The following is a 27,015-nucleotide window of genomic DNA, read 5'->3' on the forward strand; positions in this document are numbered from 1 at the left end:
CTCTTATGTCAGGGACAGTACCTAGCAGCTTCAAACAGGCCTTACTGATTCCCCTTACCAAGAAGCCCGGCATCGACCCGCTCGACCTTGCGAACTACCGGCCCATATCACTGCTGCCTTTTCTGTCGAAAATGCTGGAGGCACATGTCACCAACTGCCTCTCTAACTTCGTGGAGGAAACAGAATACCTCCAACCCAACCAGGCGGGCTTCCGACCTGGTCACTCCACTGAAGCGGTAATATTAGCAGTCCAAAACACCCTGAGGTCCAACGCCGATAACAACCTTCATCAAGCCTTAGTACTCCTCGACTTATCCGCGGCATTCGACACGGTTGACTATTCCATTCTGGTCAACCGTGTCGAACAGGCGGGCCTCAGAGACTCTGCCTTAGCCTGGTTGAAATCGTTCATCTCCGAACGTACTCAATCGGTTCGCTTAGGCTCCTTTTCTGCCGCCAAGGTCAAGTCTTTCTGTGGGGTGCCCCAGGGCTCCTCACTATCCCCCTTGTTGTTCAACCTATACATGCGGCCCCTCCTCTTTGCCCTAAGTAAGCATAAAGTCACTGCATACAACTATGCAGATGACTTACAGCTTGTCTTTGTCCTCAACTCTCCTGACGCGGTGGAGGACTTCCAGGCCACCATGACCCTAATTCAGAGCTGGATGTCCTCAAACCACCTCAGACTAAACCCAGGGAAAACTGAGTTGATCCTGCCCGGCAAGAGCGAAATTAGTTGGAGCCCTAACTTCTGGCCATCGGACATGGGCCTCCCCCCTAAAAAATCTTCCACTGTGAAAAGCCTAGGGATAACCATCAACGAGGACCTCTCGCTAAAATCCCAAATTGGCACCGTGGTCTCCTCTGGATTTTTCCAATTAAGGAAAATCAGGAAAATCGCCCATTTCCTCACTCCCTCCGCCTTAATCCAGGTGGTCATGGCCCTGGTACTCTCCCATATTGACTTTTCCAACAGTTTATACCTAGGCCTACCCGCAGGACAACTCAAGAGACTTCAGTACCTGCAGAATCAGGCCGCCAGGCTGATCTGCAAAGTACCCAAATGGGAACCTATCAAACCAGGCCTCGAGAGTTTGCACTGGCTCCCCGTGGCTCAAAGAACCGAATTTAAAGCCGGATGCATTATCTTTAAGGCTCTGCAAGGCAAAGGACCCCTATTTATCAGACAGCTGATCGGTAGATACGTCCCCCCACGGAACCTAAGATCTGCCCACAAAGATCTTCTAGAAGTTCCTCGTTTCAAGAAAAAACGACAAGGCGGCAGCTGTTTTCACTTCCTTGCAGCCACCCTATGGAACTCCTTACCTCTTGCCCTCAGACAGAGTAGAGACCTTCTTGCCTTCAGAAAGGCTTTTAAAACACATCTTTTCATACAAGCTTACCCGAAATAACTCCTCCGCCAGACTCTCCTCCTGTTATGTTTTTTATCTTACCAGCGCCAAGAAGCCCTCGGGCGTACGCGCGCTTTATAAATCGCCAATAACATTACCAAGGATCATGTTGATCTAACAGTGACTTTAAAAGTTTATTTTAAATACATCCTCATAACTAGTTAACAATACCATATGATGTGTGGCCGCATCACAACCTAGGATCTCATAGATAACATTGATGATTATAACTGTGAATAGGATTTAATACTTAACATCTGCTGTGTGTTTTTACAAATAGTTCGTAATGTTTAAACAGTGACAATTCAAAATAGAAACTAGTAAGAATTTTCGTCAATGTCGCATGTAACAAGTTTCCATTATTTGTTTTCTACCCAACAGAACCCCTGACAAAGAGACAAACTGGTCCCGAAATGCATTGGGTTTATTTGAATGTTATTGTCTTGTGTTATTTGTAAAGAAGATTGTTTATTTTGTATTACGGTTTCATGATTCATATTGTGTATCAAATGCTAAAAATTGTGAAATGAATTAATACATTGAAAAAAAACATGAATTAAAATGTTTAAAGATGAATACTGCTTTTTAGTAGTGCATGCTAGAGTCCTAGCAGTCTATCAGGGGCTAGGTCACTTACAGATTGATTCCTAAATGCAAGCAGGCATTAATCTAGCATTGCACACATACCGTATAAGTAGGTCACATTTAGGTAACTGAGTGCAACTCCCGCACACATTCATCCATCCTGTGAATAAGCAGAGGGGCTGAGCAAAACAAAGTGCTCAAGAACCAGTTGCGTCTGGTTCGCCCCTTGCCTGCACCTTTGGAAATAAAGGAAATGGTGTATCAAAGAGGGGCTGTGACCCCATGAAAATGTTCTTGTTCCTGACTTGAATCTACCAGGTTCGTGCTGGGGCCCAGGGGAAGGCTTGCCTCCCTGGGCCCTACCCAGCCCCTGGATGCCGTGGATGCTGGAGGGCTTTTCTCTGTTGGGAGCTGTTTTGCTACACCTTTATTCCTCCAGGACTGCTGGGACCTTTTTGATTGCTGTTAATTTTGCTAGGACCTTCAGCAGCCTCCCTGCGCCTTATTTTGGGCTGGGCGCGCTTTTATTTAATTTCCCTAGAGAAGGGAGAGCCTGGGGGCTAAGCAGCACGACACTGCAGCCCTTATCGAGGGAAGACCCTTCCTCCTTGTGGGGTTATTGCGGGTGCCACTCCGCTTCTTTAATTATTTATATTTCGGGTGGCCACCCCGATTATGGCCGCTTATTTGTTCATTTTATCGGGTGCCCACCCCGCGATGTGTTGCTGACCCAGAGGGAGCCTATCCCTCATTGTCCCCCGAGATCGAGTCGCCGTCTGCGGCCCGCCTGGTTGTGGACAGGGCCGCCGGACTGAAGGGGAAGTGACGCCACATGGTGAGGAGGCGTGGCTCCCATGTGGAGGAGAGAGCCCCGGGGTGGAGACAGGCGGACAGAAGGGAGAAGCAGCCGAGTACTGGCCTCCCGCGGCCTGGGGCTCCCGTAAGTTGGGGAGAGCCCCGGGCCCACCAGCAGGAAGCCGCACAGTAGTCCGGAGCCGCGAGTGCTCCCTGCCTTGAGTCCCGGTCCCGAGGTGGGGGACCGGGTGAAGAAGGGCGCCGCCTCTGGAAGAAAGTCCCCCGCTCCAACAGGTGAGTGGGGATGGCGGGAGACATTTCCGGTACCTCCCGCCAGAGCAGCTCTGAGTTGCAGAGGGCTGCTCAAACGCCTTGCCCAAGCGTTTACTCAGGCCCCGAGGGGCCCATGCTTCATTGTTTAGGGGGGGCGTGGTGTCGGGGCACGTTGTCTGTGCACGCCCCGCCCCCCCCGTGCCCACAACGCTGTTGTTGGCCCCAGTTATGTCCCGTGCCCAAGGGCTCCATCGATGGGGTTACCAATTATCCTAAATGCCCAGTATGGCTCCAATCGTGGGCACGCTCTGTTCAGAGAGCCCCGTGAAGGGCCCGAGAGGCCCGTGTCTTCCCCCGTAGGATGCCTCAGTGTTTGGGGGCAAGTTCTTTCTTGATTGCGCCATCAGTATTGGAAGAGCCCGTGGTGGCTCCAGCCTGTTTATTTAAGAGGCTAGAGGGCTCCAATGTGCGCAGTGTTTATTTCCAGAGCCTAGATGGCTCCAGCATTTGGGGAAGTCTTTGTTCCTAAGGGCCAGTGAGGGCCCATCTCGCAGTTTTGATTTCATAGCTGCCCATCAAGTAGTGGGCAGCTGCACCGTTTAGGCATTTATTCCAGGGGACATGTGCTTGTGGACTCAGGAGTGGGACGCACTCCTTCGCCCCTACCTTGGCCTTTCACAGCTGCGCAGCACTTAGTGCCAGCTGCGGCCTTTAGGCCCTGTTCTTATTCTCAGCTGCCCAGCAAATAGAGGGCAGCTTCAACGTTTAGGTTTGCGCAGATGGCGCACCCCTGACTGGCGCTGCATTGGCAGCGCGCCCTGACATTCTGGACACAGGGCATTTGAGCCCCTACTTGAGATGGCAAGTTGGCCAGGGGGCTGGTATGTGGATCGGGCGCAAGGCCCTAATGAGATTTATGTGCTATTGTGATTTATGTGCTAATGCTTTGGGTGTTAGAAAATGTATTGTGTATAGTATGTTTTAAGCACCTTGTGGTTGATACCTCTAGATATGGTTTAGGCTTATGAGGTTGTTTTACCTATTTATGTTTGTGTAAGTGAGATTATACTTCACTGTGGTTTACGCCCCTAATGTGAGTTATACTTAGGAGGTAGGGTCTAATGTGTTTAGACTATTGAGAGATTGCATAATGTGTTTATGCTGGTGAGGTTGGCGCAGGATGTAATTTGCGCCTGATGTGATTGTACATAATGTTGTGTTATGTAAAAGCTTTTGTAAAGCGCAGCTAACACCTGACGGTTTCTTGGCGCTGTGAGCAGGTTGGAGCATATAGCAACAAATCAGGGGGGACTCAGTTGTGTGCTTTGCGAAACAGATGGGTTTTAAGAAGAGACCTAAAATGGGTGTAGGAAGCAGTGAGCCTAAGTTCCGGGGGGAGTGCATTCTAGAAGGAAGGGGCAAGGAAGGAAAATCTGAGCCCTCCGTGTTTCTTGCGTTTAAAGACAGGAGTCTTGAGTAGGGCTAAGTGGGAGGAACGAAGATTGCGGGAGGGCGCATAATGGTGAAGTAAAGAGGAAATGAATAACGGGCCAAGGCCAGCTAGGGCTTTAAAGATGGTACAGCCTAGTTTAAAGTAGCAACGTTCCGCTACACGGAGCCAGTGAAGGGTCTTCAACAGGGGGCGCACATGCTGGTGCCTGGGCTGGTGGAAAATTAACCATGCCGCCTGATTTTGGACCAACTGTAGTCGGTTCAGTTGATAGACAGGAATACCAACATAGATGGAGTTGGCGTAGTCTATTCTAGAAATGACCAAAGCCAATAGGGTCAGGGTGAGGGCCTCGGTGGTAAGGAAACGAGCAATTTTGCGGATTTTACGTAAATGAAAAAAACTGTAAGAAACTACAGCATTAATCTGGGGCTTCATCGAGTGATCATTACTGATGATCACCCCAAGACTTTTAGCTGAATTAGTAGGGAGAGGGGGAGAACCCAAACTTGAAGGCCAAAAATTAGACCTCCACGGGTTAGTTGCACCCCCGATAAGAACCAACTCGGTCTTATCGGGGTTAAGTTTGAGGTGGTTTGCCCCCATCCAGTCACTGATGTGGCACAGGGTGGACTGAAAATTATAAATAGATTGGCCTGATGAGTCGATATCAAAGACCAGCTGAATGTCATCTACATAATTAAATGCGGTGACCTTGCTGCTTCGTAAAGACCGGATAAGGGGGGTAAGATACAAATTAAAAAGAAGAGGGGAGAGGGAAGAGCTCTGTGGGACACCACATGTCATCCCAACTTTCTCAGCAGAGAACTGGGAGCGACGGACAGCCTGGTGACGGTTGCTCAAAAAGGAGCAAACCCAATTAAGGGCAAGTCCCTGGATGCCGGCCTCCCTGACACGGCCGACCAAGATGTCATGGTCGACCGTGTCAAAGGCGGCCGACAAATCCAGGAGCACCAAGGCCTGGCTGATGTTGAGGTCAGCTCCCCTCCGCAGCTCCTCCATCACTGAGAGAATGACCGACTCAGTTGAATGGGCGGGTCTAAAGCCGGCCTGTTGGGAGTCGAGCAACTGCTAACGCTCAATAAAAGAGCTCAGAGAGTTGGTGACGTGGGACTCAAGGACTTTGCTAAGATAGGGAAGTAGGGAAATGGGGCGAAAATTACTCATAACTGACAAATCAGCGTTGGGCTTTTTAAGAATAGGCACCACCTCAGCGACTTTAAAAGAGCTGGGAACTAGACCCATTTTAAGTGAATTATTGAGAAGTGTCAAAGGAGGGGAAGGGCAGGCGGCAAAAGCCTCACGCAGGACATGGCGGGAGGGGCAACAGTCAGTAGGTGAGCCAGAAGCGACCTTGTTCAACAGAGCCAGAAACTCATCCTCTGAGATCGGGGTATCTGAGTAATTAGCTGAAAGTTAGGAATAACCGAAGTAGCAGCAGGAGCGATAATGTAGTTTATGTTACAGGTTGAGATGAAGTACAGCGATTACCAGTGGCTACTGGTTGTAGGTTTATGATCTATTTTTACTTGTACCAATTTCTGCTAAGTGTTGATCCTGACAGTGGTCCACGTGGCCCTGTCCTGTGTAAATAATCACTTGTGAATATTGCCCGTGCCAGTTGGCACAGTGTATATTGTGTGATTACTGATGTGTTTTGAGAATACAAAAGTTATTTTTATATAACCTTGTGTGGGGTTCCTTTTGTAGTGTGCCTGGGATTTTGTTGCTGTGTGCGTGCGGAAATGCTTAACACATTGCCTCCGGGATACGCCTGACTGTTAGTGCCAAGCTACCAAGGGGGTGAGCAGGGGTTATCTTTGGCTTGTAACTCCCTTGCCCTGACTAGAATGGTGGTTTCTGCCTGGCTTTGGAGCAAGCCTTAGCCAACCAGAAATCCCAGTTCTAACAATGCTGTAACAATGTTTGGCATCAATGTCATCTCTGCAAATGCTGCAGGTATCTATAGATGAGCTCATCTCTGCCACCCTCAATTTGTAGGTAAACACCTCATTCATATGGAGCAAGCTTTGCAACCACCACCTCGGCTTGTGGCCCAAGCTAGTTTGCAATTTGATGCCAAAATTGAAAAGGCAGTGCTTCTCTTTTTGCAGGATATAATTAACTTTATTTGGTAGAGCGCCCCATCATTTGTCAAGTCTAAAGGGTCCTCAATAGATCCTACTGCTTTTTCAACATCGACAGGCCATCAAATCTATCCTACCTTGAAAAGAAATGTCCTGTCAAAATTAACCAGCCAGTCTGAGGTGGGGTAAAGAGGGGAGAACAAACAAAATAGCAAACTAACCAGAAACTGATCCTGAGTATCAGAGAAGAACCAGTAAAGTGAGGACTAAGGATAAATTCCTCCCAGATTCCATTCCATTATGCAGCTTACAAAAATGTAAGCCCAGGATTCGAAGTCAACGCTTTACAACTCATTAACACTCAAGTCCATGAAAAATAATGTTTGTTTTTTTAAAAACAGTGTCTCATGCATCACCCATAACACACAACAATCTCATGAGAAAAAAGTCACCTGGTGGCTCAAAATTTAAATAAGGTAAACAATCGAGATAATTAATCAGACAATAAAAAAAGTGTCACATAAAAGTAATGTCTTTAAGAAAACCAAACTTATGTTTATTTTATAAGATGTTTCATTTAGAAGTAAATGTTACATATCTTTGGACGTAGTTCTGCCTTGTAGGAATCTTCATTGAAGTAAAACGCTGAATACTTCACCTCTTACTGCACGGACCCCGGAACACCTTTCAATATAATATCCTTAATAAAATTAACATTAAGGAATGTCCTAAATCTAAGTAAATTTGTTGTAGAACTTCAACGTTCGACTGTCAGGGATGCCAATTTCTTCCTGAATGCTGGAACTGTTGAAGAAAAATTATTAACTTCTTGCGGTTACATCATCTGTCATGAAAAACAACACCTGTGAAGAGCCTGTTCCTTTAAGGACCTCGGAGGTACCCCTAACAGCAATGCCTTGTACTGGAAGTTGCCTGTGAGAGTAAGTTCTTTTTTAACAAAGTCTATAAATTGTCTACAGAGACACACGGGGAGAAGGGAAGGTAGTTTTTGACTTCAATGAAGATTGCTATGATGCAGAATTAGAACCACAGAGCTGTAACCTTTTCTTCTGCGCTGTAGGATCTACATTAATAGTCATAATCGCTGAATAGAGTAGCAAGCTAATGATAAAATTCTGCAGCTGTAAACTGTATGATATAGTAATCATATAAATTTGCTGGAGTGAAGGTTAAGAATTGCATTTTCTTAGTAATTAAAAAAATGGCAAAAGGTTTACTTAACAAGGTTTCTTGACCAACTCTTGCTTCTGCTTGTGTATCTGTATGAAGACATTAGAGTCTAGTAAAGGTATGTATCGACCCCCAAGTGGCTGCTTTACAGATTTCTGAAATTAGAACATGTGTAGGCCAGGCTGTAGTCGTTTCTTTACCTCTTGTTGAGTGAGCGTCAGGTTTACCTGGAAAAGATCTATTAGCAAGTTGGTATCATAAGGAAATACATGAAACAATCTATCTTGTGATTGATTGTTTTGAAGTAGCTAAACAATATTACAATGGAGCGTAGTTTTGAAAACAGTTGGTGTTTTTCTAACATATTTTGATTAAATGTAAACTCTGCGTACTGAGGTAACTGGTAATAAAAAGGCAGTCTTCTTGAGAGACATTATGATGATTGTTGCACTGGTTCGAAGGGTGGACCCAATAATTTTTGAAAGACCTAAGTTTAGGACCCATGGATGTAAAGGTCTTTTAATCGGAGAAAAGACATTTAGGATCCTTCAAGAAAATCTTGTATTATAGGAATTCTGGAAAAAACGATGGTTATTGTGGTGATTTTCTCTATGCTGTAAGTGCTGCTAAGTGAACCTTTATCAGTGAGAACTGTAATTTAGATTTGGCTAAGTGAAGCAAATATGAAAGTATGACATTTTCTTGACCAGTAATTGGATCATAGCCCTTGTTCTGAAACCAGATCAAAAAAATCTCTTCCATGATCTTGTGGAAGGACGTTTAGACTCGTCAAGAGTGTACACACAATCAGGTGGTAAGTTCAAGTGCCCACATTGTGTGATTTCAGGAGCTATGCTGCCAAATTCAAGGATTGAAGGGTTGGATGTAATATTTGACCTAAAGTCTGGATGGGACAACTGGTCGGAGCGTTAGATATTTGTGGTGTCTCATGAACAGATGTAGAAGCTCTGTGTACATCACCATTGTCTCAGCTAGCCAGTGCTAGCAGTATCATCTTCAGGTGGTTCGAAACACTAGTGGTATTAATGATATCAGTGGAACAGCGTAGACAAATGGAGTTGACCAATTGATCAAAAGGACATTGCCCACTAACTGTAGCTCTGGCGCTTTGGATGCAAGCCGCTGCATTTTTTGTTTTGTGCCGTGGCAAACAAATCTAATGTTGGGTTACCTCATTCTACAAAAATATCTTGTATCACTTTGTTGTTGAGAACCTATTTGCGGTTCTCTTTGTGAACACGACTGAGAAAATCTGCCTCCACCCTTGGAATTCCTGGGATATGAAAATCTGTGTCAATCCCCTCGCTAATGCCCAATGCCACATTGTTTGAGCTTGCACTGAGAATTGTCTTGATTTTGTTCCGCTTTGTTTGTTGATGTAATACATCATTGTGGTATTGTTTGTTTGAATCAAAATATCTGTGGAGGAGAGCAATGGTAGGAAGGCTTTGAGTGTTAGATGGATTGTTTTCAGCTCTAAAAGATTTATGATGGGCCTTCTCATTATATGACCATAGGCCTTGAATTGTTAAGTGGTTCATATGTGCTTCCTATCGTGACAGGGAAGCATTTGTGACTACAGTTTGTGTCGGAAGTCCTTTCAGAAATGGAACTCCGAAGTGCAAATTTTTAGGTTTGGACCACCCAGCAACAGATTGTCGAGGGTCGCCTGTCAAATAAATTTAATCTCTCTAGTCTCCTCCTTTTTGCGACCACTGATCTTTATGATAGCCCTTTTTCTTTCTCAGATGAGCTGTGAATACTACCATGCATTTTGAGATGGTTCGAGGAGCTGATTTCAGACCCAAGGGAAGTACAGCATACTAAGAGCGTTCTTTCCCTACTAGGAATCTGAGATTAGTTCTGTGAGGATGGAAAACTAGAATGTGAAAATATGCATCTTACAAATCTATTGAACAAATTCAATTCTCTCTCCTTATGTTTGGGTAGATTTGATGACGTGCCAATATCCTGCATCTTTTCTTGGTGATAAACTTGTTGACAAACCGAAAATAAGTGGAGTCCTTTATTGAGTAGGTTTGATTGAACTTTTTCTTTTGCTTGTTTTTGTAGTAAAAGTAGTGTTTTGTATTGTAGATTGGACAGATGACAGTTCGACAGAGGTTTTGGTGGAACAGGAGGAAGACATTTTTTTAATCAAATTGAGTAGCCATTTTGTATGAGATTAGGACCCATTTGTCTGTAGTTCTGTTTTCACACTCTTCCAGAAATGGTATCACTGCTCCCTCAACAAGAGTGGAGATCTGTAAAGGTGGAGGGGGCAGGAGTTTGAGGGTCAAATCTTCATTGTTTGCTGGTACTTGAGAACTGTTTCCCTTTGAAGTGGGAGGATTTTGGTGGAGTGGTTTTCCTTTTCTGATACCACCTTTGGTAGTGCCTCTGTTGCTGTTGAAGGTGGTCTGGCTATCTAGGGGTGTGAACTCTCGGATAGTAATACAACCTATCCCTTGATTTGTATTGCTGTTTGAAAAATGTTTTCTGTTCCTCTAATCCAACATCTTTAATGTTTCTGCCTAATATATCATCCTGAAAACTCCTATTCAGTATGTTGTCTGAAAAATGATGCAGTAGAGAAAGGTAAATCTGAGATCTTTATTTGCGCCTCCGGTTTTAAAGAGGACAAATGGAGCCATGATGACCAACTCAAAGAAATTCCATGAAAATATGCTGTAGCTGAGAGCTCTACAGAATCTACTACAACACCGCTAGATTGATTAGAGATGTAAGAGGATTTTTTAACCATTTTTCAAAAATCTTGCGATCTGTGAAATGGTAAGTTAGAAACAAAAGATTTCGTACTGTCACATATCTCCCTGTGGTATCTTCCTAGGAGGGCTGCTGTATTGGCATTCTTTAGAGGAGTGGAAGCTGTGCTGCATATCTTTTTTCCTGTGGTGTCCATTCCTTTGCTCTCTGTCAGGAGAAGCTGTGGATTCTGGAGCGGAGACATGCCTCCTTCTGACCGCGGTAACTATGATAAAACCAGGTTTTCTGTACAATTTCTGAAAATCAGGGTCGTGTTGAGGGGACTTGTACTTTTAAATCGTGGAGTAGCAGCCTCAAAAGGTGCCAGATTAAAAAACTTTTCTTCCATAATGTCCAACAGACCTGATACAAGAGGCAAAAGAGGTCTCATAGTTGCCTTTGGTTGAAGAGTTTCAAGAATAACAGACATTGCTGGTTGAGGAGTGTCTAGAGTGATGTTTAATTTTGTGGTCCTGCTTATTCCAGCTTCTTGAAATGTAAGAATATCGTCCACAGTTATTACCCTAGATGGTGACTGTGCTGTCGAAGTTGGGGTATAGGTGGCATGAGAAAAGTCTGTGTACAGTGCCCTTGACTAGATCAAGAATAAAATATTTTTCTTTTAATTGAGGGAATTCTAGGTGATGTTGATTGAATTAGTGAGGGAGGTTTCCATTTTCTAATTGAAGTCATGGGTGTTTTCTTCGATACCCTCCAAACTGGTGAAAGAACTAGGGGTTCCAAGTGTGTTTAAAATGGATCTTATGGAGGTACACTGTGCTTAAAGGATGAAGTGGTTTTGGGTCATCAATTTTTAAAACTCGTTCACAGGACTCCGGAGATGCTGAGGAGTAAGCGGTAGGTGATCCAGATCACGCTGGGGAAGAAGATTGCACTACTTGAGATATTCGCTAAGTCGAGGAGGAAGGATTTGACGTTGTACAGGGTTTATTTGCCTGAAGGCTGTGCCGGTTATCTTTGTCTTTTCGGCATCTTTTGTGCCAACGTTGATGCCGATCGAGTGTTCAGCAGTGGTGAACGGGAAGGCGCTGCTGTGATCTTCGTTGCTCACATTGAGATACGCGGCTAATCGTCTCGAAGTAGAGATGGAGTGTTTAGAGGGTGATGTTTTGAATTTGAACTGTCCCCCGAATGAGAACATTGAAGCGGATTCCCTCTAAGGTGACACTGCTGTTATTGCCGGCAGCGATGTGAATGACGTCCATGTATTGAAGACTATCTGATGGTTTCCCTCTATGGGAGCCTTTTCCAGATTGAAAAACACTAACAAGAGGAAGGACGAGAGGCAGATATTTCCATTCTTCTCCTTTCTTCTTGTGCCTTCATATCCTGCATCAGACTTCTTAATCTGATTCCCTCTCTGTCATCAAGCGTTCTTTTTGACACTTCCTTCCAAATGCCTCATCCTTTTACCTGATGAGATGGAGACAGGCACACCACACAGACTTTGTGTGTGTCAGATGCTGCATTCTTAATTCAACATGAAGGGAAATTGGTAAATAAGGAATGCATTTCGACTGAAAATAAATGAGTCATGAAAATATAATTTTACTCAACAGTATAGGAGTTAAGATGTTGAGTAAAAATGTTCGGACAACTTTCCTGACTTGATAAATGTTTTTCTGAGGTTTGAAAAACATGAGAGGTGTTCAGAGATTTTTCCTGAAGGAGCCAGAAACAACAACTGACTCCTACAGGCAACTGCCAGTACAAGACATTGTGAGTAGGGGTTCCTCCCATGTTCCTAAAGGAACAGGCTCTATTTCACCTTTACTCAGTGTAACCCTATCAGGCTGCATTTAGTCTTTAAGCTTTTCCAGTTGAAATGCACTTTTTCATGACAGATGACCTAATCTCAAGAAGTTAATCATTTATTTTTCAACATTTCCAGCACTCAGAAAGAAAATGGCATATCTGACAGTCTAACACTGAAGTTCTACAATAAATGTACATGGATTTAGGACATTCTACTATGTTAATTTCATTACGCCTGTTATATTAAAAGGTGTTTTCCGGGGGTCCACGCAGGCAGCAGGGAATTATTCAGTGTCCAAGAGAACCAATGAAGATCCTATGATGCAGAAGTAAGAGTTTCTGGGATAATAGACATAGATATTAAATGTTGAAAAGTAATTATTACTAAATATCCAGTGATGGAAATAATTTTGTTCTACAAAGGGCAATAGTAGACAAGCAGAAGGGACAGCACCTTTGGCTCGGTGTGCTTCAACAGCACAAACCTGGATGAGAAGGCAGGTATAGGGGCACGTTAACAACACAATAGTTCATAAAGCTGATCCTCGACTTTACCTTAAAGATTGAATGCTAGTAACTGTCACTGCACACTAGTGGAAGAAATTAAGGCCTGAAAAGTGAACTTTGACCTTGTATGTTGTCACATCTTCACAATAATCTGGCCTGCAGGGAGGGCAATGCAGTAACTGCCTGCAAGGATGGCCTATTTGTCCTTCACACAACACTGTACAAGTGATCAACATGCATCGAATGTGAGCGACAGTATAACTGTTGTTGAGTGGAGCGGATGCCCTTGATATGATCATTCTTAAGCTCTTAGATATATGGCATACTGGTACTGGAATATGTCATAATATATTGTTTCATCAATAGTATTTTGTATTTGGATCCCATTAGACCGCATGCTCGTAACTGTATACCCATTGTGACTTTATTGAAAAACAAACAAAGGTTTTAAAAAAAACACTGCACAAGTGGATCGATATACATGGAAGTTAGCCATAAAAACACGGCTGCCAATTTTGCCAGGTTAATCATATCACACTCAGTTTCAATAATTTGGACTTTGTATCAAGGGATGAAGTCGTCTTAATAGGTTGTCTGCCCTCTTTCCCCCAAATAGTTACCAAAGTGGAAAACTACAAACAGATAATGGAAGCTACTCATGCAACATATGCAAAAGGAAATACTATCAGTGCAGTTTACTTACCCAACGATGCTAAATCAGAATACTGTGAACTTAACAAGAACAGATCCACTGCAGTTTGTTGACCCGAACAATCTAGTGCCAGCTTTTTATAAAAATCTGTTGCTGGACCCAGATGCTGGACAAACTAGGAAAAGCAAAAAGGAAAACACTCTAAATATTCTAAAGCTACATAGATTCAGCAAAATACAACACAGTATGAAATAAAGATATTGCTGGTGATTTGGCTACTTTTATATGAATCACTGTTTTAAATAACCCCACAAATACACACAAACTCTGACACCTTTAATTTTTGCACTTCAGTCTTCAAAACGTGGCTGAATTGCTTCCTCTTCAGCCAGGAACAAAACAGGCCAGATCAAAAAAACATGATGTCACTTTAAATGGTCATGTGGTTAGATGGATATTGTGAAGGAGGCCAAGGAACAATTATTTTGTCCCTTTCCCAACAACTCAGTATCCTGGTTTCCCAACCTAAAAAAGGAGTGAGAAAGAAGTGATTATGCCCAACCAAGGAGAACCCAAAGACAGAGTATAGAATCTATTGGCCAAAGCAAGACATTAGAGAAAGTTCTTGTAGCACATTATGAGAGGTAGTACAGGATAATTCAGAAATATGCAAAAAGGCACTGGTACTGAAATGTATGTGGTTAAAAGAGCATGTAGCTAATGAGAATGTTCAAAGGATTTGGCGACAAAACAGTTTATTATCAAATCGAATGCAAACAGGTAATGAATAAAAACTACTTTATTAGGACCTACGAGTTGGAGAGGAAGGACCAGTCCACATGACCCTGCTCTGGGCTCTTTTTTCAATACACCCCAAAAGCTAAGAGTGCTGTTTAAAACACAGAATCCTGAAACAAACTAAAAGACAAAACAATGCTGGGACAGGACAGGACACATCTCCTCGTTTTTTGGTTTGAATATTTTCATTTGCGCACTATACAGCAAAAGCACTACCATTGGCCGGATAAACTGGTACAGAAGCAAGAACGATGGCCTCCTTAAATCAATAAGTAGAAACATCATATGAAACACATCAGAAGGGAAAAAACATGGAAGGAGGAGGGAAAGTGGTCCTAACCCCATGGATCAATGATAGATTGAAACTTTACAGGCCCCATTAAAGGTTAAGGGTGGGAAATAGCACTTGGGCCATGCCCAAAGGAAAGGGTACTCTTAAGGAGAAGTGTGGCTGTATGTCCGCAAAGCAGACGCGTCAGAGGTGTGCCAAAAGCGAGCCTATCTGCGCCTAGACCGTGATAGAACCCCTGACATTTCCGAACCGTTGGAGTAGATCATAGTCTACTATAAATACATCAAATTTTTTCTCATTATTAACCCCCTACAATAACAATAGCACCTCTGGTATTGATGCTCAAGCTTCCAACTGCCAAACTACAAACTACACTACAAAACTAACACCAACTCCTCCGTGAGCCAGAGTGGCTTATTTTGCCAATAAAATAGAAAATTCTGGCAACTCTGCTAGAGAGATATTTGCCATAGGCCACTCTTCTACTCGCGCAGCCGCAAACTTTCAGATTACTCCTCCCTCTCAGGAGCTGTGTAACAAACCAGCCACTTTTTTTTAGCATGAAAACTGCTAATCACTGTGCTTAATTCCCCTCTCCTTCTGCCTCTACCTGGGAAGCCATTTCAGGTATCCCCTCTCACAGTTTTCTAGATTTTCTTTCCCCTAACTACTCAGGAAACTATGAATATCATACTTTCATACGAGTTAGGCTCTCCTGAAGATCCAAGTCCACCCACATCATCAAACGGGCCTTAGACACAATTGGGCCAATGTTTACTAATCTCATGAACTTTACTAGTGCCTCAACGTTGGCTCCCATGAAATAGAAACAAACCACACTTCTCCCATTACTCGAGAAACTTAATGCTGACCCTTTGACACTAAGTAAAAATTGTCTTGTTTACCAAATCTGAGTAACATTTTGGAAAAGCATATTAATGCAAATCTTATGATATATGCAAAAGCTAATCAGCTGTTAGATAAATTGCAATTTGCCTTCTGCTCAATCCACATCACATAACTGGCTCTGTTATCACAAAGGCTTTGAAGATGCTCTTAGATAGGGGGCTCTCTATAGCATTAATCCTCCTCGATCTGTCACCCACGATCGACCCGATTTCTCATCTCGGGCAGCTCGTCAAACTAGACAATGTGGGTATTGGGAGAGGGCAATCAAATGATTGAAATCTTTTCTTCCCAACAGAACCCAGGTGTTGTCTCTTCCAACATATACTCTAAAAGTTTCAATGTGGCCCAAAGTTTCCTGCAGGGCTCTTCCCTAAGCCCATACCCATTTAATATAGATATCACCCCGTTGGTCTCTTGAGTCAAATCTTTTGGCTTCAAAAACCTATCTTATGCAGATGACACTCAGTTGGTCATCTCCATCTCTGAAACCTGGACCCCCACTAGTCTGGCCCTCCACAAATGCCCCACAGCGGTTGGTTTCTGGATGAACATCTGCTTAAATGTGAAAAATTAAAAATAGTACATTTTTGAAAAATCATCATCAATCTGGTCAGACTCGTGGTGGCCGGTGAAATTGGGACTTCCTCCCCAGCTGACCCAAGCAGCCAGAAATATGGTTATGCACCTCACGTCTGACATTCAAACATCAAGTTTAGCTGCCTCCCATTTTCTCTAACTCAAGATGCTTAGGAATATGCTTCCAATGCTCCCCAAATCTTGCAGGAAAACTGTGGTTCACACCTTAATGAAGTCTACGCTATACTATGGTAACTCACTATATCTGGAAATTTCTAATTTCAGGGTGCTTAAACTCCAGAGAAACCAAAAAGCAGCTGCTCATTTAGTTATTAACTTACATTCTTTTTGCACCCACATTAATCCTCCAGAAAAATCTTCACTGGTTACCAGTAGAAACAAGCATTGGCATTGCCAATAGGTCTCGCTTTTGCGACCTTATAAGTATTTAGTTATGTAGCACATTATCATTGGTGCCACAACATCAACTGTTGCATGGCTAAACACTTGTAAGGTACAAGGTTTAGCCATACAACAGCTGATGTTGATGCACCAAGGATATTGTGCTGCAAAACTAAATACTTATAAGGTCCCAAAAGCGAGACCTATTGGCTATGCCAGTGCTTTTTGTCAATGTTTTAATGCCTTTTAGCTATGCTGTGCAGCATGCCGAAAAGATATATATATAAAAAACAGTCAGTGCTTGCTCCGTCATAGGGGTTGTTTTTATTGTTGGCAGGAGGGATGACGGGGTACGAGTCAGCATAAAGGTAGACTGGGAAGCAGCACAGAAGGCGCGTGGGGGGGGAAAGCGATTCCATGTCATAGCGTTCAGAGAGTCTGATACAGTGTGAGGTAATGTGAGACAGATGAACCTTGTATGTGACAATATGCATCAAGCCTGAAATCAGCAGAAATTCTAATAAAGTGGAGCATGTCTCAAAAAGGAACGCATAAGGAACAAAGAGCAGGCGGAAAAAAAACCCAGAACTAAAGAAAAAATGCGACAGCATTATGAAGACCGGCGCTAGCAGGAATAATGGCTCAGGCTTGGAAACACAATCTGAAGAAAGATACACCAAACGTTGTGAAATAATACGCAGGCTAGAGTGAAAGGTCACAAGAAAAGTTGACCCATGTGGATATTTCTTCCTGCTGTAGCAGGGAAGAAGCGTCTGGCGCTTATGCGCAAAATATCGGATTAAATGGCAAGTTCTGTTTTACCGTGGCAGTCATGTGTGGCGGTCTCTGCGGTCCCAGGAAAAGTGAATTCCATGACGGGCCGCAGTCAGATAAATCAATTCTGAATCACGCGTCAGAGAAATGCTTAGTCACTGCATGAGATTAGGTGTGAGGCAACAGAAGAGTTACTAACTCCTGATTACGGCAAAGTAGAGGAAAGAATGTCGTACCGGGCATACTCTGTGTAAAATTCTCTTAAAGAATAATTAGATGGTTAAAAAGCAGAAGACCACTCAAACTGTAGGAAAATTATTTATAATAAATGAGCACCGGCAAAGTAAAGCAACACATAAGCAGCTGTGAAAGTGATTGCGGCTGTAAGGGTGCCCGCGAGATGGCACCAGTGCTCGTAAGCGTGCGCCCGTGCGCGTAATCGCAAACTCTAGGCCACCAGCAAATGCGTGTGGTAGCATTTTCTGAAGCCCTTACTAAAAGTCTCACTAGAGCAGCACATGCGCTGACTCAAGCGAGACCTAAAAAGAGGCTTGTTAAAAGCAGTGTGCCTGGTTTTCCTCATGGACAAAATATCTCAAGTATTTCCTTAGGCCTTACATCCTCAGGAGTCATTTTAGATCCTCCTCAGTCAAGCTGGTCTGTACTCCCTCCAAAAAGTACTTCTGTACTTGGGCAAATTGATCACTTTTCAAACATCCAGATTCTGGAACTCTCTCCCTGTCCGGCTCTTTTCAATCCCGTAAGAATCTGTTTTTAGAAACAAACTTAAAAATCTGCTCTTTTAATAACAGTCTCCCCCAGCCTGTCAGTCTTGACTTCTAAGCAGACCAAAATATACTATTTCAGGGTGATAGTGCGCTTTACAAAAACATGCACAATGTATGCCATAACTTGTGCCACCAGCCATGATCAGCTCTTGATTACCGTTTTTCAAGTGCTACTGGCAAATGGGTGTTTTTGCATGGCTGGTTTAATGAGTTGTGGCATACACGATCTACACTGCTTCCCATAACTGATGAATTTCAGGTATTTTGCATGTTTGTGCCAGAACCAGGACTCCATTTTTAACTGTGGTTCTTTCAGTGAATTTCTAGGATATTTTGATTAGCGCACTATATTCCCAACCTCCGCAGTGCATGGCTGATTGCCTATGGTAAGACTTATTGAAAGCATTCCTCTCATCAACGTTTGAGTTTGATTAACACCCTAGGTAAAGGGTATGTCAAGGCAGGGGTCCTGTGCTTACTGTGCCACTGAAAACGAGCTACACCTGCATGAAAAGTTCAAATTGGGGCAAATCTTAGATTGCTTGTATTATTGTTCAGAGAAGACCTAGCCTGGCAGCTTAGGCTGGACTGCTGCTAATGAAGCAGGGTCAAGACTGATTTGAATATGGCTGGGTCCAAATCGAGGTGGCCTGGTGGGCAAATTAATGATGGGTTGCGTTGTACCCCGAGCAACTGCCAGTGGTTAGATTTATTGCAAGCATCCCCCCCAGCCCATCACCTTTTTTCAGTTATGACCTGCACTTTTTATTCTAAGCATGGAGCAGAAAAGAACACACTTTTATTTGTGGAGGAGGATCTGATTGGAGAGACCCTTCTCATCAGCTTCTGTCTCACACCAGGGTTCCTAGGGTACAAGACGGTTTCCTGCCAAATCTGGAATGCACTGCACGCTGGCATCGTTGTTCCCAAATCGCAGTTGACCTTACTCTCCAACTTACTCACAGTACAACTCCAGCAGACCTGGAAGCAACCACAGTCACTTTGTATCTATTTGAGGTGAAGTGTCAGCGGCACACCATCTAATTATCTAATTTTTCATAAGGAGTTCAAAACCTCCAGTGCTTGGCACTTTATCTGCAGCATGGAGCTCTGGATGATTACCTCATTCAGACTCTTTACCTGGGAGAAAGCATCAGAAGTGAAGAGCCCAGGTAGAAACTGGCATTCAGGAGTAACTGCAGTCACTAAAATCCCCAGAAGTCTTTTTTTTTCTTCAAACAGACACCAAAGGGATTATTCTGCTCCTCACCAAATTAAACTCAACCAACTGCGCATTAAAAATACAGGATGACGGGAGAAATGGCTCAATTTTCCAATGTGCTACACTAAGCTGAGGAGGTTTGGAAATCCTGCTGCGACTGCCTCACATCGCGTTTGGCCATGTTCCCTCTTGGCCACATATGTATCAGTGTCTTTTGGATATTCAGTGCTATTAGCAACAGCTACCACTTCATCTGGACAGTTTCTTGACATTCAGTCATGCTGTTTCACAAACAGCTCAGGAACCACGCCTGTGAAAGGGGGACAGGGACGGAGACCGAGAAGTATGACCAAGAAGTTCCCTGCCATTCACCTGACTGATCCTTACGAGAGTGGCGTTAAGATTGATAGTCATATTTTGACTTCTTGTGTTTCTTTTTGTATTTGGACTTCCCTGACTATTTTGAGTCTGCATTCTTAGTCCGGGACCGGGCATTACATGCGTTTCTACGGTGCTCTGCAACATAAGAGTCTGGCTGTGCAGTACAAGGTGGCTTTCAGGTTGATCTGAGAATAGACATTGCATGATTATGAGCCATGCAAGAAGTCCAGACACCTAGAGGAGAACTCGTAGGGGTCCGTTGTAAACTTCAGTTTATGCCAATCATTGCAGGGTTTAAGCCCTGTAGTCTTAGGGAGAGACGTTCCTAGCACAATGTAACAATTGTGGATAAAAATGTCTGTCAAGTGACAGAGGCGCTGCAAGGCGTGAAAAGAAAGGAACTGATGTTCACTTACAGAAGTGGCGGTTATATTGTGGCCAGACTTCACTTCTGGGGAGGAATGGATCCGATGCAGAGTTGCACGATGCCACCTATGAGTGAGCGAGGGAATTGCTGGAAAAATCTCCTGGGGGTATTCACAAGGTGAGGAATATGTGGTTAGGAGGATTCATCAGAAAGGGGGATATTCCACAATCGCAGCTAGAGATCACAAAGTTATGTAGGTTCATAACTTTGGTTAGGTAGGTTCATAAGGGACGTGCATTACATAAGCAAACACTAGGCTAATGTCTCAGTGAAGAGCAGGATAGCTGACACGAACTGTATGTTTAGGAAATGTTCATAATACCTGTCAGAATGTCACATTCTACATCAAAAATAAATCTCCGGTCCTAAAGGGATATGCTATAATGACCGAAAATTAAGCATTTAAAAGAAGTATTTGCAGGAATCACCTAATCATGCTCCCCACTGTCATTCCTTCCAAGCGAACATTTTTTAATAAAAACAGCTCATGTCAAGGGAAACAGGCAGCTTTTACAATAAAATATTTCTCTTGGAAGGAAAGAGAATCCATGATCTGTTTTCTGTTGCAGGCGTTTATATGCATTAGCGAGAGGCAACACAAAGTGCAATAATAACATAAAAGGCTTAGTACGTCAGGTCTGTCATTCTGGAGTGTCAATTACCATTGCTGGATAGCTAGCTGATAAATGAAGTATGATCAGATGCCTCCCTTCTCATTTGTGTGTAACATAGCAACTGTGTTTCTCAATTAAATAACCTTCCCCTGAAGAACAAGCATTTGCAATGCAATAGGTCTCGCATTAGGAAAGTTTGAGCTATTGGTCTTGTAAATGACAATTTTTTTATTTATGTGTTTGTTTTGAAAATAGCTAAATTAATAGCTTTGTCATTTACAATGCCAATAGTTATATCTTTCGCAAATGTGACACCTATAGCATTTGTAATGCAACATGGACCTCTTGATCAAGCTCCCTGTCCCCCAGTACCCATTTCTCTCTTAGAAGAGGGGTCTTCTTGATACGTAAAATAATATACTTCATAACTGCCTCATGTTTTCTGCTATGTTGTAGGGAAAAGTTGAAAGTTTCTCCCCCATGCAAGAAAAAAATTGCGGTATTCCTTGTAGGAAAAACTGCAAAGACCTGTAGCAGGAAATAAGTACCATTCTGTGTTCATAGTGTTTTAGAAAATATGGATTTTACCTGTTGCCATTATTTCTGGACCTTAACATAAGGGAGCAGAAATGAGGATACTCTAGAGAGAACCGTGGTAGACAGACATTTAGATGCATGTGTGAAAAATAAGTCTTCAGAGAAAAACTGATCAAAGCCATATTTCTCAAATGAAGAGTTCAACGGTGTCAGGATAATTTGGCACTAGAGGCTGAAACTGAGCCTTCTGTACCACAAAGAACATCCCCAAAATTGGAAAGGTAGGTTCCAAAGGAATTATAGAAGGTGCCAGTGCAAGAATCTCCACCTTTCTCCATTTTCAAATGCTACTTGTGCCTATGCTCAGAAGACTCAACTGAGGTGATTTAATCTGTAATTGTGTTCAGCTGACTGATAAGCCTTTCCGACAGCTGCTGAATGATGTGCCTTTTACTTACTAGCAGAGGGACAATACTTTCCAGATTCTGGGTGACAGAGTGGATCTACTGTTGCCAGAAAAGTCAATGATATGCTAGCATCCAATGTCCTCTTCACCAAGTAGTTGTCTATGTAAGCAGAAATCTATAACCATCTGCATGAATGCTGCCACCAAGGTTAGGTGCAGATTCAAGCTAAAGTCTACTGAGTAGTGTATGTGGCATTGTATAACTGCTACATACAAAAGGCTTCTTGGAGGTTAAACATGAAGGCTCCCAATTACAGAACTGAGCTATGTGAAAATCGATCTCTCTTTCAGAAATGAACGTACCCACCTATTAGGAAACCACTCAAATAACTATTTTTTTCTCCTAAAGGCAGTATTTTCTCACCACATTCCTGAATAGTAACACTTAGGCCTCTTACTACAGGAGATGATCTTTCAGAACACACCTAAACTGGAGTGACATTTGACTGTGTCCCCAACTCTAATTTTGAGCAAGCAAGCATTGTTGGCACTCTCGTCACATCTGGAAAGGTTAATATGCAACCTGGCTTCCAGTTGGGTGCTAGGTGACAAGGAAGCAAAAGGATGTCTTGGGCCAGGAATTTTTGTGATTAACATTTCGGTTGGGAGGAAGAAATTATTGACCGCTTCTGTCGTGTAAAATGATCAGAAATGTTATCTTCAGTAATAGCACTTGAAGGCAGGTAGCCTAACTTGTTCTATGCCTTTTAGCCTAACTATGCACTGTGCTGGTTCAATTATGTCAGTGCCATGCAAGAGGAAAATTATTAAAGCAGACTTGTACCTCACTTGCTCAGGATTCCCTCTATAAGACAGTTTTTGATGAACTTGTGTCATAGAAAGATCTGCAATAACCACTCCAGCCTGATCAGTTGTTTGACAATCATTCATCCTGCCACTGAAACAGACTCTGCTTCCACATTAACATCTTCAGAGAGCAACTGTAGCAATGCTTCTATCCTATCCCATTTCTTCTGGCCAGTTCACTTAAAAAGCAAGCAGTATTGGCAAGTCTTGGTGTGATTGCACATAAACTGCAAACTTTCTGTAATCCATCCCGCCGATCAGCATGGGCCATTGTACTTTGCTTGAAAGCAAACATTTCAACACTATTAACAGCACCAGTGAATGAGTATGAACAGCCTCTGAGAAAAACAGGATTAGCTTCTTGTACTTTATTTTTATTTCCAATCATGATAGAAAATGCTTCAGTAGAAGTGGAGGAGAGAAAATCCAGGGTGAAAATCGAAAAGGTCTTGAATATTTGCAATCTGCACCTCTAAATGGGTATGAAGATTCAAACCTATCAAATAGATATATTTTTGGAAAGCCTTTGACATTAAATCGACATACAATAAATAGTAAACAAGGACAGAGACTTTTATAGAAAACCTAATGTACTGCTAACAGCACATTGGATCTGGAACTCATTTCAATTGCTGCCTTCAAAGGATCTCCGATAAGATGCTTATGGACAATATCATTATTTTAAAAGAGCTAAACAGTAAATGCACCAAGTGAGATGGCTTTCTGCGGTTTACCTAATTTATTCTGGTGCAGTAATTACCTAACTCCCCAATTCTTCCTGGTGTCTCATTAGAGACAGGCTGAGCATTTTTTTTTTACATAAAAGGTTATCTCTAACTATTGGTTCTCTGAATTCTAGACCACATGGCACCGCATCACAGAGCGACAACAATTGGAGCCCTAATGACACAAATTCTTCTTTTGGGGCTGTCTGGTATAATAGTTCCTGGAGAATCCCACAATGCCAAAGGAAGCCTCAGTAGAGAAAACAATAACCTGGAAGGAGAAACTAGAGAACAGAAAAAAAAGAAATGAGTGGCAGCAGCGTTACTGGGAGATTGCACATATGGGCCAGATGCAGAGGCAGGTCCCCTTCTTTCTTTCTAGGGCTAGTCTACTAGTATTTACTTTAGATCTCGTAGACCTGCTATAGAAAAAGGTTTAGGGTTTGAAATTCTGGAGAAAACAACTTCGACTACCTACCTCTTGTGGCTTGAGTGTGATGGGCACATTAAGCATGCCAGCTGCAAAATCTCAAGTGGCAGGCAGTATAGGTATCTGGATGTCAGCACTTACCCACATTCACTTTCTGCAAGAGACAGGAATCAGGTTACTAGTGACTGGTGATCTGTTCTGTAAAGGCGACATGGCAGTCTGTTTTGGACAATTCATTTGTGGGCATGACGGGTGGCATAGAGCACAGAGCAGCTACTAGCTGCAGGAAGATTTTGCATCATGGATCGACAAGTAGAGTGTCCAGGATAGTGAACTATGCTGGTGTAAAGAAAGAAGATGGTCCTCTTCTGCAGGCATGAATTCCTGCTCAATTTAAATAGTCACAATAACATGGGACCTGAAAGCACTTCCAATTTAGGTTCTTAGCAGGCAGAGATCAAAGAAAAGGCCAATAGGAAATTACCCATGTCATCTGGCAATAAAACGCGCTGATGGGTTCTCAGTTTCTGCCCGGATCATCACCAAGCTTCTAATTTTGCCAGGCATATTGTTTTGCCTCACATTTCTTCACAATATTCAACTATGTTCAGAAAGTCATCATTGGAACATCACTGCAGACTGTGTGTAGAGCTTACTACCATTGTTGACCATGTTTCCACAGGCTTCCTTGTTTCCTTCCACTGCAAACTGCATCAAATTTCTCTTCAGCACATTGCCCCTACAATGTCCTGGAGATCTGCGCCTTCTGGAAGAATAGGAGGTACTTGTCTTAGCGTGGCTGGCTCATAAACCTGGAGTGTCCAACCTCAGCAAAACATCTTGCCAACAGGCTAGAGGCAAAATTTGAAACATCCCTTGTCTGAAAAACTCTTACCAGTCTTGAAAGACTCTGTAAACAGAACCCTCTATTCACAAAAATACAACAGTCAAAAGAGGACATCACTGAAAGGAAAAGGCATTGGGTAATCCACAAAATGGCTTCCCATGGTGAAAAGGGGACTGATAAATAAAAAAAGCAGGTTCTATTGACATTAGAAACAAGCAGAAGAAAAAATAAAAGTCATATTTTTGCTTCTAGTGCTGGGATTTTGAACTGCTTATCTCTGGTATATATTTTTAAAGAAATGCTTCTAAGGAGTGGAAGCAATAAGAAAAAATAGTTTGCCAGCTCTCGGAGCTTTGGTACAACACTTTTTTTCGGATGATGTGAGGAATTTGGGAGAGATGTCTGATGCCATGGCTGCATTAAGGTTACAGAGAGTAACAATGCACCGGACATCGAAGTGTCCTGAAGACGTAAAGCTTCATGTAATCCAGAAAGCCATCATCTGAACATGGATCCGTTTTCCAAAATGCTGCTGCTATGATAGGTTGGCCACAGTTAGGAGCGCACAGTTGACCACATCTGCTCTGAAGCCAGAACAGAGTCTTTCCTCCCACCGGGACCAGACAACAGACTCAAAGACCAATGAAGTGATTGGAGTGGAATTTCATGGTGGGCAGGCATCTGGCGTAGTGAGGCATGGACAAGCAAGGGCTACTTTTGATTGCAGGTGTGGAGGTTAAAGGGGATTGGAGACTTTGACAAATGTCCCAAGATACATGAATGCAGCTATCTGCACCAGCTCTTAAGTGGCATATAAACTGGGTTGGACTTCATCTGCTCTATTTACCTATGTGAGTGGCTCAAGCTCTTTTTTGGACCCAGTGACTCCTTTGTGCCTCACCAATGCCTCATAACAAAAAAAAAGCAATTTCTCAAGACAAGAAAAAAATCTTTATTCCTCGAACCTCTGCCTCAGGACAGGATAATGAAAGACTTACACAAATCCTTCAAAACGATTTCACAAAAATATTACAGCTGTTTCCACAATGTTCCCCATGCTTGCACCAGGTAGGTACTCTCTGTTTGAGGTTTTTAGTCCAGATATGTTTTGCTGGATCAATACCTGGTTAAGAACAAGTCCCCCCCCCCCCCCATTGTCCTCTAAAGCTAGTTGCACATTTAGACAGTATACTGCCTACAAATGGATGCTTTGTCTAGATGTTTGAGCAATCAATTTGGCATCTGCTGCATACCCCAAGAAGTGCAATTTATATACATTAAAAAAAAAGACTCCAAATATAAGCCCATCATGATGAGACCCACAGATAGTTTTGCCTCTTGGAACGAAATGTTGACTGTCTACCCACTGAACAGAATCCTTCACTAAATGGCTAGCGGGAAATTGGTCTAAAAGTTGCCTTCATCCACAGGAGGGAATGATTTAGTCTGGTTGGGTTCCCACTCTGTATTTTATGCACAAACACAATGCACAAGTGACTACTTGTGTAACGATATATCTGCAAGAGACATTAGTTAGTGATAGATTCCTTACCTTAAAATATCCCCAGGTGTCAGACTGGACCCGGAAAGCTTAGCTAGCAGTACCTCTGCACGTCAGTAGGTGGCGTCATGCGGCTACGCGTCCCTCGCCGGCATCGTAAGCGCTGAGATGACGTTACGGAGACTACTTAGGCACCACGCATGCGCGCTGACGTCAGTTCTGTGCACGACTTTCCGCGCCAGGAACGCAGAGCTATGCAAGAAACGGACCACTAGTGCCATGAAACTAGGGACCTGAAAAGGATGACTTTAACCCTGGAAATCAATTCGCAGACCGGGGAGGATGGGTGGGGCGGTAAGGAATCTATCACTAACTAATGTCTCTTACAGATATATCATTGCACAAGTACTTATGAATCTGAAAGAAACACGTTAGTGATAGATTCCTTACCTTAGAAGCGATACCCCAGCAATACCAACCCCGGTGGTGGGTCTGCGAACAAGATAACACCAGAAAGTCACAGAGAAAAGAACGGGCAAAGAAGCCATCTCTTCGGACTTGACTGTCAAGGCAGTAATGCTTGGTAAACATGTGCAGCGAAGCCCACGTAGCTGCCTGACAAATGACCTGCAAGGGAACTCCGCGTCCCAAGGTAGTAGTGGCTGCAGTCGCCCTGGTAGAATGGGCACGCAGCCCCACAAGAGGCTCCTTCTTAGCCAATGAGTAACATCCTTTGATGCACAGAACAACCCATTGAGAGATGGTTCGCTTGTGCAAGGTGGGCAAAGTGATGGTCTGCCCGATGTGGAAGGGCGTGACAACCTTTGCCAAGAAAGAAGGACGGGTCCTTAAAACCACCTTGTCCGGATGAACAGACAGGAAAGGAGGTTTAGAAGAAAGAGCCTGGACCTCACTCACTCTCCTGGCAGAGGTGATAGCTACCAGGAAAGCTGTCTTTAGAGTGAGACGACGTAAAGGACAGT

The 27,015-nt window shown here is 43.3% G+C and overlaps 1 protein-coding gene across 3 annotated transcripts in view; it reads right to left on the minus strand.

Moving 5' to 3' along the window:
* Window positions 1–27,015, minus strand: part of SEC24B (SEC24 homolog B, COPII component) — a 722,844-nt gene that overhangs the window by 350,049 nt on the left and 345,780 nt on the right. For all 3 annotated transcript variants that reach the window (XM_078676584.1, XM_078676585.1, XM_078676583.1), the window contains one exon: window positions 13,588–13,711. In XM_078676584.1, coding sequence (XP_078532710.1) covers window positions 13,588–13,711 — 124 coding nt within the window. The remainder of the gene's footprint in view (window positions 1–13,587; window positions 13,712–27,015) is intronic.

Source organism: Lissotriton helveticus, chromosome 2_1, assembly GCF_964261635.1.
Source record: "Lissotriton helveticus chromosome 2_1, aLisHel1.1, whole genome shotgun sequence".
Lineage (NCBI taxonomy): Eukaryota > Metazoa > Chordata > Amphibia > Caudata > Salamandridae > Lissotriton > Lissotriton helveticus.